This window comes from Dermacentor variabilis, chromosome 6 (assembly GCF_050947875.1).
Source record: "Dermacentor variabilis isolate Ectoservices chromosome 6, ASM5094787v1, whole genome shotgun sequence".
Classification (NCBI taxonomy): Eukaryota; Metazoa; Arthropoda; class Arachnida; order Ixodida; family Ixodidae; genus Dermacentor; species Dermacentor variabilis.
Window position 1 is genome coordinate 65,863,966 of NC_134573.1, and position 15,395 is coordinate 65,879,360.

The window sequence follows — 15,395 nt, forward strand, 5'->3', positions numbered from 1 at the left end:
AGATGAATCCGTCCCTTCCCCCCAACCCTTCCCCCACTAGAGAGGCATGGGAGGCAGCCCTACTCAATTGCTCGGCGCTGGAGTCTCAAAGGGCTCTAGTCCAACAGGCGCGGGTAGCAGCTTCGTCCAGTGGGGTCCCAGACTAAGGACTCCACCTATGTAAAGGGCCATTTTTGGCCTGCAAACTCTCAATCTGTTGAATAAACCTTTTTCATCATCATCATCTGTAGCACCGCCTCGGCGTCCAGGGAAACCGCGGAAGACAGGCGCGGAGAAAGCTAAAATCAATGCTGATTGCACAGAACGCCAGCGTTGTAGGCGACGCGCAGATGCCAAATTGCGTGCGCGGAAGCTGCGCCGAAACGCCATCAGGTATCGCAAAAATTGGAGGACGCTTAAGCTTCGCCTTCAAGAGTGGAACGCGACAGCGTTCCCGTCGACCCGCCAAGGGGTATTGGGCTACGGCGCAGCGACTACGCGCCCCGCATCTGACGCGGTGAGCGTCGAGCAACGCAGCGTTCGGCGCGACAACGAAATGAGCGCCTGAGCAAGCGACGCACGCCTGAGCCTTAGAAACAGCTCGTTTCTAAAGCAACACCGCGTTCACTAGAGGCGCTTTTGTACCGCTTTGAAGCATCGAACTCGTGGCTCAGTGGTAAAGATGTGCTATCAAGACTGTACCGCCAGCCTCATTATAAACAAGGAGGTTACCAAAACCTTTAGCGTCCGGTCATCTGTGCGCCAGGGGTGTGGTTTGTCGCCTCTTTTATTCGCAATTTACCTAGAGCCGCTTTGTAGGAAAATCAAGAATGACAATAGAATATCGAGTTTCAGAGTGCAGTCCGCGGAAGTGAAAGTGCTGGCATACGCGGATGACATCGCGTTGTTTTGTCGGGATAAAGAAAGCATCGAAATGGCGGTCGCAGAGGCGTTATCATACTGCAGAATGACAGGCAGTGCTATCAACTTTGATAAATCCCTAGGGGTATGGATCGGCAACTGGGAAGACCATCCGAGTACGTTTGCAAATATCCGCTGGACAGTCACGCCGGCAAAGCACCTAGGGGTGCCGCTTGAGCACTACCATGACGCCGTTGATTACTGGAATGCCGAAACTGAAAGGGTTCGTGAAGGTACACTCAAATGGGGTGGCCGCAATTTCTCTATGTTTGCTCGTGCGACAGTGTGCAACCTGTTTGCCGTCGCTAAAATTGCTTACGTGCTCCAAGCGTTGTGCATGTCAAGGGCTAACATACAACGTTTACACAGAGTGCTCGCAGTGTTTGTGTGGGGTTCAAGCTGGGAGCGCACCAGTCGCACTAATCTCTTTCGTTCGGTTAAAAATGGAGGATTAGGTCTGGCACATTTGTTCATTAGGCAGATTGTGTCGAGGTTTGTTTTCTTGCGGGACCAAAATGACCCATATTTAGTAACTATGTTTCAAACAAGGTTGAGCGAAGCTATACCTGAGTTTATTGTATCGTCACATCGGTGCAGTCAAGGCAGAGCGCGTGGTTTCCTAAAAGAGGTAGTCTTGGCTTTTCAGCTGTTAAAGGTTCGGTTTTCCATGGAATACTTAAGTAGGGTACCACGAAAGCGCTTATATAAGGACCTGGTAGACACAATGTTGCCGGTGCCATTGTATCACTCGATGTTCTGCATTGGGCCTGAAAAGGATGTACTAAAAAGAGTAAAACGAATGCCAGTACGCCCGTCGGTAAAGTCCTTCTTTTTCCATCTCCACACCAATACTTTACCTGTGAAACCGTGGCTAGATGAAAAAGGCCTTTCCGTGCCTTGGAGCGTCAACTGTTTACTATGCCGGAAACCCGAAACAGTAGAACACATTTTTCTTGACTGCTGGGATGCTGTGTTCCATTGGGACATCTTACAGAGAACACTAAAGAAGGACTTGCCGATTACACCATATGGGATTCGTTCCTTGCCTACTCTAAATGAGGACAAAGTACCCTATGACATGTTCATGCTCGTGTCTTTACATAGCTTATGGAAAACTAGAATGGCCGTGAGACATGCCGATGTCAATGCCCGGCCTGTTAGAGAATACTTCATTGAAAGCATTTGTCACATTAAGGAAATGTATAATTTACAAAAAGAAAAACCAACATGGCTCAGTGTGATGACTGAGCTAGCGAATTTCAAGCGTTTTTAGCCCTGTGACTGCCAACCAATGGCAGAGATTTTGTCGTGACCGTTGTGTACTGTTAAAATGGCGTCTTTTGTAGCCTTGTTGCCATGTCGGTAATAAAGAAAAAAAAACTCGTGGCTCAGTGGTAACGTCTCCGTATCACACTCCGGAGACCCTGGTTCGATTCCCACCCAGCCCATCTTGGAAGTTGCTTTTTATTTATGAAGTGCCTGCCGTGATTTATCGCTCACGGCCAACGCCGCGGACGCCGACACCGACGCTGACGACACCGGCTTTTCTGCGACACGAGCTCCTTAACGCTATCGCGTTAAAACACGGATTTGGATCGCGACCGGTAGGAGCTCAATAGCGAACGCCAGGCGCGTCTGGCGCGAAAAGCGGAGGCTAAGCGACTGCGGCGTCAAGAAGGCCCTGCACTGCGAGAGCGAGAGGTGGATGTCAAACAGCTGAGGTCTCAAGAGGACCCTGCGTTGCAAGAACAAGCGGAGGCTAAGCGGCTGAAGCGGTAGGCTGAAGCTGAAAAACGAGCTCGGAACCGGGCCACTGTAATGGAGCAGCATACAAGACGGTTGCAGCCGTAAACAACATGTTCGATAAACGCTCCCTCAAGGACCCCCTCGGCTTCTTGTTCTCTGTGTGCGACCGCTTGTGGCACAAGAACGATCTAAAGCCCGTTCCGGAAACGCACTCTCGCGTTGTGACAGAAGCGTTTCAAACGGATCTGTCTGCGTTCGTCTATACGGCGGGATCGCATCCCAAACTTGGCAACCGCGAATGGGTATAGCTTTGGTAGTACAACGATTGTTTCTACTTGTAGAAATACATGTGTTGACTTGACATCCCGTACTCGCAACTGCATCAGCGATATCAAGCATGTCCATTTCACGGAACAGAAGGAAACGCTGGGGCTGGGAGACAGGCAGCCTCCACGAGACAGCACCGACGACAGGCCGATCGAATGGCCCACCGATATTGACGTCCGACAGAGTGATGTGTGGGCGTCTGCGCGGCATGACGTCGATGCAGATATTGCTGACAGTAGCGGGTGTGTTCAATTAGGGCCATGAATATTGCACGACAGTGCTGACTATGGAGGTGCACTAATGTTGGAGCCAATGCATGCATCACTACAAGGCGGGCCTCAAACACATTCGATTGTGTGCAGTGCACGGCGTACTAATAAATGTGTGTGCATATAGAAGCTGCGTTATGCGCGACAACAGTGCAACAGTTGACATACAACAATACAGCAATACAGAACCTGTGCTGTGATAATCGTTATAAACTAATGAATGCGATCAAACAAAAGGGACTGTGTGAGAATAGCAAACATTGAAGGGAACAATTAAGATATCGCGTCATACCCTTAAAGCGCAGCTTAGGTGTCCCCCGATCTTTTTCCGTCCACTTTCATTTCACCATTAAGCGTGTTATTTCGACACTTTAATTCAAAACAACGAATTGTTTATCCTGTGCTTTCGTCGCCTTCATGATCTACTGTGTTAATATGGTTATGTTTACGATGAGCGAGGTGATCTACGGGGGAAATGTTTCCATCTAGTTCGTGTGATTTACGCTTGCAAATGGCCGCGAAGCAGAGTTCCTCGAAAACACCTATGAAAGCTTGCATAAATGTTTTTGTTTATGACAATCATTTGCTGCATGGCATCAAAAATTAAGATAGCTAAATGAAACGACGGATCTCTGCATTATATGGGAACCGCAACAACGCCACTGTAACTTTGTTGCTTATTGCAGATACTTGTTTTTCGAAGCAGATAGATAGATAGATAGATAGATAGATAGATAGATAGATAGATAGATAGATAGATAGATAGATAGATAGATAGATAGATAGATAGATAGATAGATAGATAGACAGACAGACAGACAGACAGACAGACAGACAGACAGACAGACAGACAGACAGACAGACAGACAGACAGACAGACAGACAGACAGACAGACAGACAGACAGACAGACAGACAGACAGATAGATAGATAGATAGATAGATAGATAGATAGATAGATAGATAGATAGATAGATAGATAGATAGATAGATAGATAGATAGATAGATAGATAGATAGATAGATAGATAGATAGATAGGGGGCTTAACCAGAAGCAACCTCTCCAAAGCAACACTTTATACTTGCAAGCCACCCCTGGTTGGGTAAATATTTATCCTTCGCTTGCAAGGGTAGTTCATGTACCGAGTGGCTCCAACCACTGGCAGCAACGTGTTGCATGGAACGAGTAAATATTTACAAAATGGGGATCGAATAATTGGGCCAGGGAACTGAGGTGAGGGATTTAATTTCGGGTGACGGTGGTGGGGCTAAGATTACGTGTGTGCGCAGCACCATTATTTTTTGGGAATGCCATTAGGCAGCCAATGGAGGACGATCAGCCAGGAGCTGCTGGACAAAGGAAACTGTCAATCTCCATACACTGAGTGATGCCAGGTAGCAGGCTCTGAACGGTCCGCCAAACATAGGGGGTAAGAAATATAATCGCAGGCTGTGGCGAGTGCCCGTACGGGGCCCTTCACCTGCAAAATCTTGAGGCCCGCACTGGATGAACATTATCAAATAAATTTTGCCAGAAGAATAACAAATGACTCATACGTGAGTCGTTATAACGAAGCTTATGTTGGTCATATATAGGCACTTGAAAAAAAAAAGGTTTCCACTCACGTGGGTTATTTCTGTTTGCGCCAAATGAAGTTTCGACACGTTTATTGCATCTTCAGCCTAATTAAAGCACAGAACAGACTGAAAGCGTCAATCTTTCAGCAACTACTGTTGCATTCAGAGTTGTTGCCGCCCTTAGAAAAGAATCTAAGCAATATTAAATCTAAAGTTCTGACGCTTGTTACTTTAAGCTATCGATGATGAATTGGAATCCTAACATGTGTCATTATAAAAATTCGCCAGTGACACCATGTCATCACTTGGCCACAAACTTCGAATCGAAACATGCTCATTGAATTTCTGTGAATTACCTAGTAAATATGTATGTCATTAACTAAATATTAAATGGGTGTATGTAATAAATGCAGGGTTATATCCTTCTATACCTCTGTAAATTGAAATTAAATGCTCTCAGACTTCAATGCGACTTCGCTAACGCAATTAGAAGAGCTGTTGCGCACGATCTGAACGTTCGATAGATAAGTCGTCATCATCGGCGCCACGGGTATCCTGTCACAATCGTCATCGTCCCACTACCGTCACTGTTGTGTCACCGTCATCGGGCCAGCGTCGACCGTCATTGCCGTCGTGGTAGTCGTTGTCATGCCGCCATTGCAGTTGTCCTCCTATTATTGCAATGACCATTGTACGGACGCTCGAGGCTTGCTCGCGGCGGCGCCGACGTGCTGCTCCGATATTGACGCGCACGTGAAGTTCCCCGGTGGAGGGTTCGCAGGCGACCAGAGGCGCGCAGTGCATTTGGCTGGGAAAGCGACGAATCCAAGCGAATAAATGCCCCGCTGCACTCAGTCGGCTGCGTCGGAGCCAGGACAGTGTTCTGGCTGCCGTTGCTGTCATGCGCACAGTGCGCACGCACACTAGCGTTCCTGCTGAGCAGATGTAGGCAAACCACACCGTGGGATCCCAGCCCACGTGACTTCCTATCAGAACCGGAACTAGCTGGCTGCCATCTGGCTGCCAGGGGGCTACCAGAACTCCGAAATTCGAAGAGGCCAACTGCCTTCGCATTGTATGGGCTCCAGTGAATAACGCTACACATAGGACTCCGGCGCTTGCACAGATGGGTGTTGGGGATCGCCAGCGTTAGCTTCGCCTTACAGGGAGCGGGCTTCCCCAGCCATTTCAGCCTAGATGTGAGTGCTCGTGATCGGCGCCTGAACAATAACGTCACATCGCTCGATGTACTTGACCTGTAGTCCAACCTCACCTCATCTGGCATGCGTATGTTTCGGCTGGTCTCAACGTACGACAAGATAGTTGCTGAGTACCTGCAACTAACGAAGCCTCGAAACGATGCGCTGCCTGTCAAACACAAGGTGATGCATCATGTCACCACCATCGGCCCGCCTGTCACTGCCCTGCCATGGAGGCTCGCTGTACGGAGGTTGGAAGTCTCCTGCCGTGAGTTCGAACGCATGCTTTATCTGGACGTTATTCGTTCTTCCTCCAGCAATTGGTCTCCACCTCTTCATCTGGTTCCAGAGCAGGACAGTGGTGACTGGCGGCATTGTGGTTATTAGCGAGCTTCGCATACCGTATCGCTACTCCGTATTGAGACTCACTACTCCGTATCGATATCCCCTTCCCCACATGCATGACTTCGGCGCCCGTCTCGCAGGAACCAAAATATACAGCAAGATAGATTGGATGAGTGCGTACCACCAAATTCCTGTCGAACCCAGCGACACTCCTAAGACAGCAATCACTACTCCATTTGGCCTATTGGAGTCCGTCCGTATTATTTAGGTTTGAAGAATGCAGCCCAAACATTTAAAAGGTTCATGGACGAGGTTACGCGCAGACTCCCGTTAATTTTCTTCTACCTTGACGACATTCTCCTTGCAAGTCGCACAGATGAAGAGCACAAAGAGCACCTTCACCTTCTATTTGAACAATTGGATGAACACGGCCTGGTCATAAAGCACCATAAACGCATTTTCGGAGTTAACGATAACGGTTAACGGTTAGAGATAACGTATGGTTGCGGCCCTCTATCTTCGAGAGGCGTTCGGAGAGCCTGTTCATCACGAGGTTTAACAGCGTCGGTGAGAGCACGGAGCCATGGGGGGTGTCACGCTGTCCGAGCTCGAGTTTTTCCGACTTGAGGCCTGCGCCACGGAGCACGGCCTTCCGGTGGGTTAGGAAGGAGCGGAGGAATTCGTAAAACCGGCACCTGAAGCCGGCACTGAGGCCGGCACCAGGGTGAGATGCAGGTCTTTCGCATACTGCCACAGTGCAGTACCCTTGGATGTGTGATACACGTAAGCACAGGTGCGATGCGCAGCTTTAAAATCGCCAGCTATCACGAGCGGGTTTCAGCCTGCAAGACGATGGCTCTCTGGAATAGACGTCGGAAACGCTGACTCTTTCGTCTGAGGCGGCTGTGCATGTTGAGGATGCACACACTTTGTCGAGACGCATCGCTTGGAGAATCTCCGTCATGACGTTATTCACGTCGGACATGCCGAGGGCTTGCGCTAGGCAGGTGAGCTTTTTAGCGACCTGCGTGGCGGTACTACGTGCTCCCGCGCTTCCAGGTAACCACTAGAAGCCTGTGATTGTAACGCTGTGTGTGAGAGTTTCTTGCAGCAGGATTACGTGGGGCTTGACGTCGTGTCTGCGGAGGTATTGATGCAGGGAAGCTTTCCGCGCAGTGAAACTCCTGTAGTTTTACTGCCAGATGCGGAACACTTCATCTGGCCTGGCCATCTTGATGCTTGTGGGGGTCGACCCGGGCACCCGACGGTCGGAAGGTGGACTGGACGGAAGGCGGGCGTTTGGGGGTGGACTGGGCATGGGGTGTTTTGGCGAAAACAGCTTTCCCGTGGCAATACCAGGGGCTACGACGTGTTCGATATAATGTTTGACTGTCCCCAACCGATTACCGTGGGCCGCGAGGGTGGACTGTACTTGGGCCATACTGTCTCCGAAAAAGTGGAGGTTCGTTTCGATTGCCGAGAGCGTACCTTTAATCTCGTCTAACCTGGGTTACAGTTCTGGTCGGGCGCGAGTCACGGCGCGTTTCTTGGGCGCGCGCTCTCTCCATCGGCGCTACCGGCGCTGTAACCGGTTGCGGCGGTGGTGAATGCTGTACTGCTGCCTTGGCGGCGTTGTCGGCGGCGACCACAATTGCGGCGCGCGCGCTCCTGTCGTTTTGTAGTTCGGCAATCGCGGCCGTAAGTTTGATGACTCTTTCTTTCAAAGTTTCAGTAATGCTATCTCAGATGTGTTAGTGCGTGTATCGTGTTCTGGGAGTGAGCCCGACCCTACCTCTGATGTGGTGTTTCCCCGGACGACGTCCGTCCAGGAGGTCCCAGAGCGGGATCCAGAAAGGGAGCTGGAACGGGAGGACCTGGACCTGGAGCAAGAACCGGTGTGGTCCCGAGACGCACCGAGCGGCGCGCCACGGGAGCGGGCTCGGGGACGGCTCCGGGATCTCGATGCCCGCCTGGAGCGGATGGAGCGGGACCGGGATCAGTTGTCAGCGGCCCGGTCGCCTCCCGGGAGGTGCGGGAAGTCGTCGTCGCTAGTAGCGACGGCGGACTTGGGCGTTGTAGCACGCTCATCGCCATTTCTCACCGAGCGCGCTCCCTCCCATCGCCGTCGTCGCATCACGCATGGTATGCGGTAGTTTTCTTTGGGGGCTTTGTCGGCGGTGTGATGGGGGCTGCCACATAGCTTACATCTTGGTGCACAGTGGTGCTCCTGAGTTGGGTTCGCGACACCACAGGCTCAGCAGATAAGGTAACCGGGGTTGGGGCACACGTCCGCACGGGGACCGAGCCGACCGCAGGCGTAACATTTACCGACCTGCCGGCGGTATAGCATGCAGTGCATGAGCACCGATCCGTAGCGCACGAAATTGGGCAGGTGATGGCGGTCGAATGCCACGATTACTGCAGTGGTGGTGCCTGTGAGTGGCCGATGGCAGTGGTTTTCTATCAGTGACCGTTTTTGAGTCGATGTCCGTTGGCGCGCCTTCCACGGAGGCCCGGCGGATGACACCCTTGCAAGTGGAAGTATATGGACATCTTGGTTGGCTTTTCGACACAATGATGCTGATGCATTAGGCCACGATCGCAGGCGTAGCTCCCCCGTTCCAAAGACAGCCAGCTCTTTGAAACACTCAGCGCGTCCTCGTCGTGCCCCTTTCTCATCGCCTGCCCTTGTGACAGCTCACGCTTTGAGGCCCCGTGTTAGCCTGCACAATTTTTGCACAAGCCCACACTGACCAGAACTTTCGTCGTCGTAGCTTACGCTAAGTAGAAACTATACAAAGTTGCACTGGCTTTCGTGATCGCCCAAGTTAATAAAATTTAAATACTTCTTCGCCGAAGTACAAATGGCGTCGTCCCTTTACATGCACCACATGAAATAGACATAAGTACGTACAACTCTATGACACGCAGTCGCTGATGATGTTACAATACATGCTTCGCTCACTTGCGCTCGTCCAATGCCTATGAAGAACCGAACAATCGTCATGTCGGGAGCTCACGCCGAATGACCGGAATATAAATCATGCCGCTGCTCTTACGATCGTCTTCTACGTGGTCGTCATCGCGATGCTGTCGTTACGCATACATATTCTCGCAACCCACACATACACAACTGCACAACTCACACACGCACGACTATTCCAAACAACGCTGATAGCCAGGTACCATCAATATGCTTCGCATAACATTGCTTCCCACGGTGAGTGGAATCGGCACAACATTTTGTTGTGCCCACGGGTTCGACAGGATTTGCATGGCATTGCCTCTTTTCTAAGCACAATTGACACCTAAAGAAAGCCGAGGGTTATCCTTATTTGTCTAATGAACGCACATATATATTGCCACGTTGTAGTTACGGAAGGAACACAGTAGCCGGTTACATATAGTCACCGAGAAAAGAATAAACAAATAGACGTGTCGATATAGTCACATAGAAAAAGAAGGAAACGCGCAGGCTGGTATTTCGCAGCAGTAAAGCGTACAATGCTTGCCCGCTCTTCAGGAAGCACAGGATCATCATCATCATCAGCCTAGTTACGCCCACTGCAGGGCAAAGGCCTCTCCCATACTTCTCCAACTACCCCGGTCATGTACTAATTGTGGCCATGTTGTCCCTGCAAACATCTTAATGTCATCCGCCCACCTAACTTTCTGCCGCCCCCTGCTACGCTTCCTTTCCCTTGGAATCCAGTCCGTAACCCTTAATGACCATCGGTTATCTTCCCTCCTCATTACATGTCCGGCCCATGCCCATTTCTTTTTCTTGATTTCAACTAAGATGTCATTTACCCGCGTTTGTTGTCTCACCCAATCTGCTCTTTTCTTATCCCTTAACGTTACACCCATCATTTTTCTTTCCATAGCTCGTTGCGTCGTCCTCAATTTCAGCAGAACCCTTTCCGTAAGCCTCCAGGTTTCTGCCCCATATGTGAGTACTGGTAACACACAGCTGTTATACACTTTCCTTTTGAGGGATAGTCGCAACCTGCTGTTCATGATTTGAGAATGCCTGCCAAACGCACCCCAGCCATTCTTATTCTTCTGGTTATTTCAGTCTCATGATCCGGATCCGTGGTCACTACCTGCCCTAAGTAGATGTATTCCCTTACAACTTCCAGTGCCTCGCTACCTATCGTAAACTGCTGTTCTGTTCCGAGACTACCTACCGTGGTTGCTCAGTGGCTATGGTGTTGGGCTGCTGAGCACGAGGTCGCGGGATCGAATCCCGGCCACAGCGGCCGCATTTCGATGGGGGCGAAATGCGAAAACACCCGTGTGCTTAGATTTAGGTGCACGTTAAAGAACCCCAGGTGGTCAAAATTTCCGGAGTCCTCCACTACGGCGTGCCTCATAATCAGAAAGTGGTTTTGGCACGTAAAACCCCAAATATTATTATTATCTTCGGAGACTGTTAAACATTACTTTAGTTTTCTGCAGATTATTTTCAGACCCACCCTTCTGCTTTGCCTCTCCAGGTCAGTGAGCATGCATTGCAATTGGTCTCCTGAGTTACTAAGCAAGGCAATATCATCAGCGAATCGCAAGTTGCTAAGGTATTCTCCATCAACTTTTATCCCCAGTTCTTCCCACTCCAGGTCTCTGAATACCTCCTGTAAACATGCTGTGAATAGCATTCGAGAGATCGTATCTCCCTGTCTGACGCCTTTCTTTATTGGGATTTTGTTGCTTTCTTTGTGAAGGACTACGGTGGCTGTGGAGCCGCTATAGATATCTTCCAGTATTTTTACATATGGCTCATCTACACCCTGATTCCGTAATGCCTCCATGACTGCTGAGGTTTCGACTGAATCAAACGCTTTCTCGTAATCAATGAAAGCTATATATAAGGGTTGGTTATATTCTGCACATTTCTCTATCACTTGATTGATAGTGTGAATGTGGTCTATTGTTGAATAGCCTTTACGGAATCCTGCCTGGTCCTTTGGTTGACAGAAGTCTAAGGTGTTCCTGATTCTATTTGCGATTACCTTAGTAAATACTTTGTAGGCAACGGACAGTAAGCTGATCGGTCTATAATTTTTCAAGTCTTTGGCGTCCCCTTTCTTAAGGATTAGGATTATGTCAGCGTTCTTCCAAGATTCCGGTACGCTCGAGGTTATGAGGCATTGCGTATACAGGGTGGCCAGTTTCTCTAGAACAATCTGACCACCATACTTCAACAAATCTGCTGTTACCTCATCCTCCCCAGCTGCCTTCCCCCTTTGCATAGCTCCTAAGGCTTTCTTTACTTCTTCTGGCGTTACCTGTGGGATTTCGAATTCCTCTAGGCTATTCTCTATTCCACTATCGTCGTGGGTGTTACTGGTACTGTATAAATCTCTATAGAACTCCTCAGCCACTTGAACTATCTCATCCATATTAGTAACGATATTGCGGGCTTTGTCTCTTAACGCACACATCTGATTCTTGCCTATTCCTAGTTTCTTCTTCACTGTTTTTAGGCTTCCTCCGTTCCTGAGAGCCTGTTCAATTCTATCCATATTATAGTTCCTGATGTCCGCAGTCTTACGCTTGTTGATTAGCTTAGAAAGTTCTGCCAGTTCTAAGCACAGGAAGCACAGGATAGGGCACAGGAACAGGAAGCACAGGATAGAAACCAACAAATATGAAGAAGGAAAAGAAGGAGTAAAAGAATAATCAGATAGCACATCACATAGCATGGCATGAGCACGTATATCGGAGATCAGCAGAGCAGCAAGCAACAGCAGTAGCAATTAAAACGTTGTGGAAAGGCAGCCTAAGATAATAAAACAGCAAACAATTATTGAAGAGCTTCGCACCTTCAACGAGTGCCAGCTGCTCCTAATTGCCGAAGTGCCACTTGTGGTAAAAGAAAAATAAAACGATGTTTAAAATGAATCGACTACAATATTAACAAATAACGTGCCCTGAGTTGAGCATGGTATGCAAACATTAGTCTGTAAAATATAACATTTATCTGCATAGTAATGCCTTGTGTACAAGCAGAAAGTCTACACATAATGTTACAAACGCTGCACCTATGCAGGGTGTTTGAAGATAGCGCCCTGAAAACCAGACCATGCGTGTTTCTTCAATAAAAGCGTCAACATCGTTGCAAACAGCGAGCCCAATTATTTATTTATCCTGTTGCGTGATTTAGTATTGTTTTCTATGAAAACGTCAGGCTCCGAAAGGACACGTAAATAGTTTTATGTGCGCGGATCTTACTGTTGTGGACTATTTACTAGCAGAGGCCTACCAACCCTCTAAGCAAGCCGACACCGGGGGGAGTTTAGTACATCAAATAGGGCCTACACAATAACACAAAGGGCAATGCCTTGCCATTCGAGGCAAGAGGTGGATGCCTTAGGACAAAAACGTAGCGTAGCAAATATTCGCAACAAGATTGGGCATGTGTCCGCTGCAGCAAAAATCTGAAGACCAATCAGCACATGCGAATGGAATACGAAAGAGTTCACCCAATAAGACCGGTAGGTTACGTACACCTACCAGAATTAGCGCTTGAATTTAAAGTGGATGGAAGCTACAACCTGTCAGCAATCGAGCTGAGGATAAAACGTTTAGAGAATTCATAAAGAAAAGCAAGGAACGGTGAGAGGTGGAGAAGTATTGAGGAAGAGAAAGGAGATTAAGGAGATGAATGCAAAAATGCCAAAATGAAAAGCATGTATGGCATGATTAACTTAAGCAGTCTAGGGTACAATTGATCATTGCCCCTTTTCAATTCCAATAAATCATCATCATCATCATGGTGATGGAAATTTTTTTAAATGCTGCTCATACAATGAAACCATGGAGCTTGAGTAATCGCAAATGACCAGAAGATATTTCGTAGGGGACGTAGGTATGCCACGATGATTCAAAGTGCGGATGTTGTGGTGGGAGAGAGCAAGGTTAACCAGAGGGAAGTTAACTAGAGGCTAGTTTCCGGTTTGCTACCCTGCACTTGGGTGGCGATATAGGTGTTGGAAAGAGGGACAACAGAGATGAAATAAATGAACTGGAACAGATAACAGAAAAGGCGTTACAGTTGCAGGTGTTCACACAGGGCGGCATATCTGAAAAAGCGCAGTAGCGCTTGCATGTGCTTCTGATACGATGTTAAGTCCCGTCAATGTTGTAAAATCCTTTATTCCGAGAGAGGCTGTTCGTTCAACTGGTTAAGCACTACGGAAAGTCATTGTCTCCGCACACTGTACTGCGGGCACTGGCATAAAACATGACGAATTGTTTCCTCACCACAGGTGCTGTGTCGCTTATCCCTATGCGGAACGCTTGAGCATTGGTAAACGCGACGCCAAACCATCGCCTACATAAAAGGGTCGCGTCTCTTCGGGGAAGTGTTGGTGGAAGTCGAAGGCTTAAAGTTGGATCCAGGGTATGCAAACGAGCAGGCACAAAATATGTTTCATTCCACTGGAATGCAGTGCTTTGGCGTACAAATAGGCGGAGCAGCCTTGCTGCGTCTATTCAAAACAGCGGGATTGATAAGTGGTTGTCTTTTACATGAGTTGAACGAGCAGCTTTATCGGCCCGTTCATTGCCGATAATGCCACAGTCAGTTGGTAACTACTGAAAAAAAGATTTCCTGTCCTTTCTCAGTCAGGTAGCGCATGACCTGTGTAATTTCGAGCACCAACTGTTAATGGACACCACGACGTAAGACTGACAGTAAACACTGCTGGGCCGTCTTCGAGTTACAGAAAATTGACCATTTGTGTTTTGGTTCGTCATTGATAAAGTGTAGCGCGACTCGAAGCGCTGCGAGTTCTGCGGCCATCGACGTTGTCAAGCGAGACTTTTTCAACCTGATAGTGGTGGCTTTGCTGAAATGACGACAGCTGCTGCACAGCTGTTCGCAAGAACGGAGTCGTCGTTGTATATACGTAATTCTCATATAATAGGAGTAAGGTAAGCTGTTTAGGATTCGGCGATAACACGCACGTCTGCTCTTTTTCCGGACGTCAGGTATTGTGAGGTTGATCCTTGGCTGAACGAGGCACCAAGGAGGAGTCGAAGGCCACGCGCCAGGTGTGAAGCAAGATGGTATAGCGTCACGGTGTGAGGATATCGTTCGGCAGAACGAAGCACGTGGTTTCTCCACAGGGAGAGAGGCTATGGGTGTTTCACCAAACGGCTGCTTAACCAAACGTCCATCGATTATGTATCTCTGAGGAAGATCAACACGCGTCGAGTTCTTTTCGGGATAACTCCACGCTCTTCAGCGAGCACTACGTCTTGCAGGCTCGCATGTGGAAGGCCCCTTTCTTGTAGGCCGTAAAGTGCCACCTTTCTGGCGTCTTTGAACTGCGGATACAACTAAGTAAAGTTTTCCAGACCACCAATGTCAACACATAAATAAAGAAAGTGGGACAGGCCATTCTGTGTGCAGAACACTGCGTAGAGGCGTAGAGGCCCGTGCGTAGGCGAGTCTAGCAGCAGAAGTATACAAGTTTTAAAAAAGTTTGTTTGGAAGCCATCAGTATAGCAAAGTAAATTTGCAACTGTATTGAACAGCCGTAAAAGCACATCTTTCACCTTTACGTGAGGCGTCGTCGCAGACTTTGTTTAAACAGGCGATGAAAGAGACTGGTTGGTAGCTGACCACAGACCATTCGTTTGCCCGTATTTTCTGTACCAGTGCTTTCGTCATAGCGCAGTAAGAAAGTATGAGCGCTTTGTTTGAAGCGGCACGTGGACAAGGCGCGTAGATACGGCATTAGAGTTTCGGAAAGTGTTTGTCACTCATGCACAAATGCCATCTAATTGTGGTCGGCTCGTGACGTTTGACGCAACACATTCTGAGCAGCACAAGACGGGTGCGCGCCAGGAAGTGCTGCTCCACCGCACAGCACGTGCCGGATCGCCCGCGGGAGTTTTCCCGCGCACGGAGGCGGCGGCGGGGCGCTTGGCGCGCGAGGAGCTGCGCCCGCGACGGGAATCCCCCTGGCGGCGCGCAAGTGGGGTTCGGCGGGAAGCCAAGAAGTGCGCGAAGTGTGGTCCGCCGC

At 49.0% G+C, this 15,395-nt stretch overlaps 1 protein-coding gene across 1 annotated transcript; it reads left to right on the plus strand.

The window, feature by feature from the left end:
* The first annotated feature begins 1,101 nt into the window (after positions 1–1,101).
* LOC142584192 (uncharacterized) lies at positions 1,102–2,227 on the plus strand. Its single transcript, XM_075694353.1, has one exon. It carries the CDS (start codon positions 1,166–1,168, stop codon positions 2,171–2,173), a length of 1,008 nt encoding a protein of 335 aa, XP_075550468.1. The 5' UTR covers positions 1,102–1,165; the 3' UTR covers positions 2,174–2,227.
* Positions 2,228–15,395: the final 13,168 nt, after the last annotated feature.

Excerpts from the sequence above, each read along its gene's own strand:
- LOC142584192 (XM_075694353.1), top strand. The coding sequence starts at position 1,166 with ATGTTTGCTCGTGCGACAGTGTGCAACCTGTTTGCCGTCGCTAAAATT.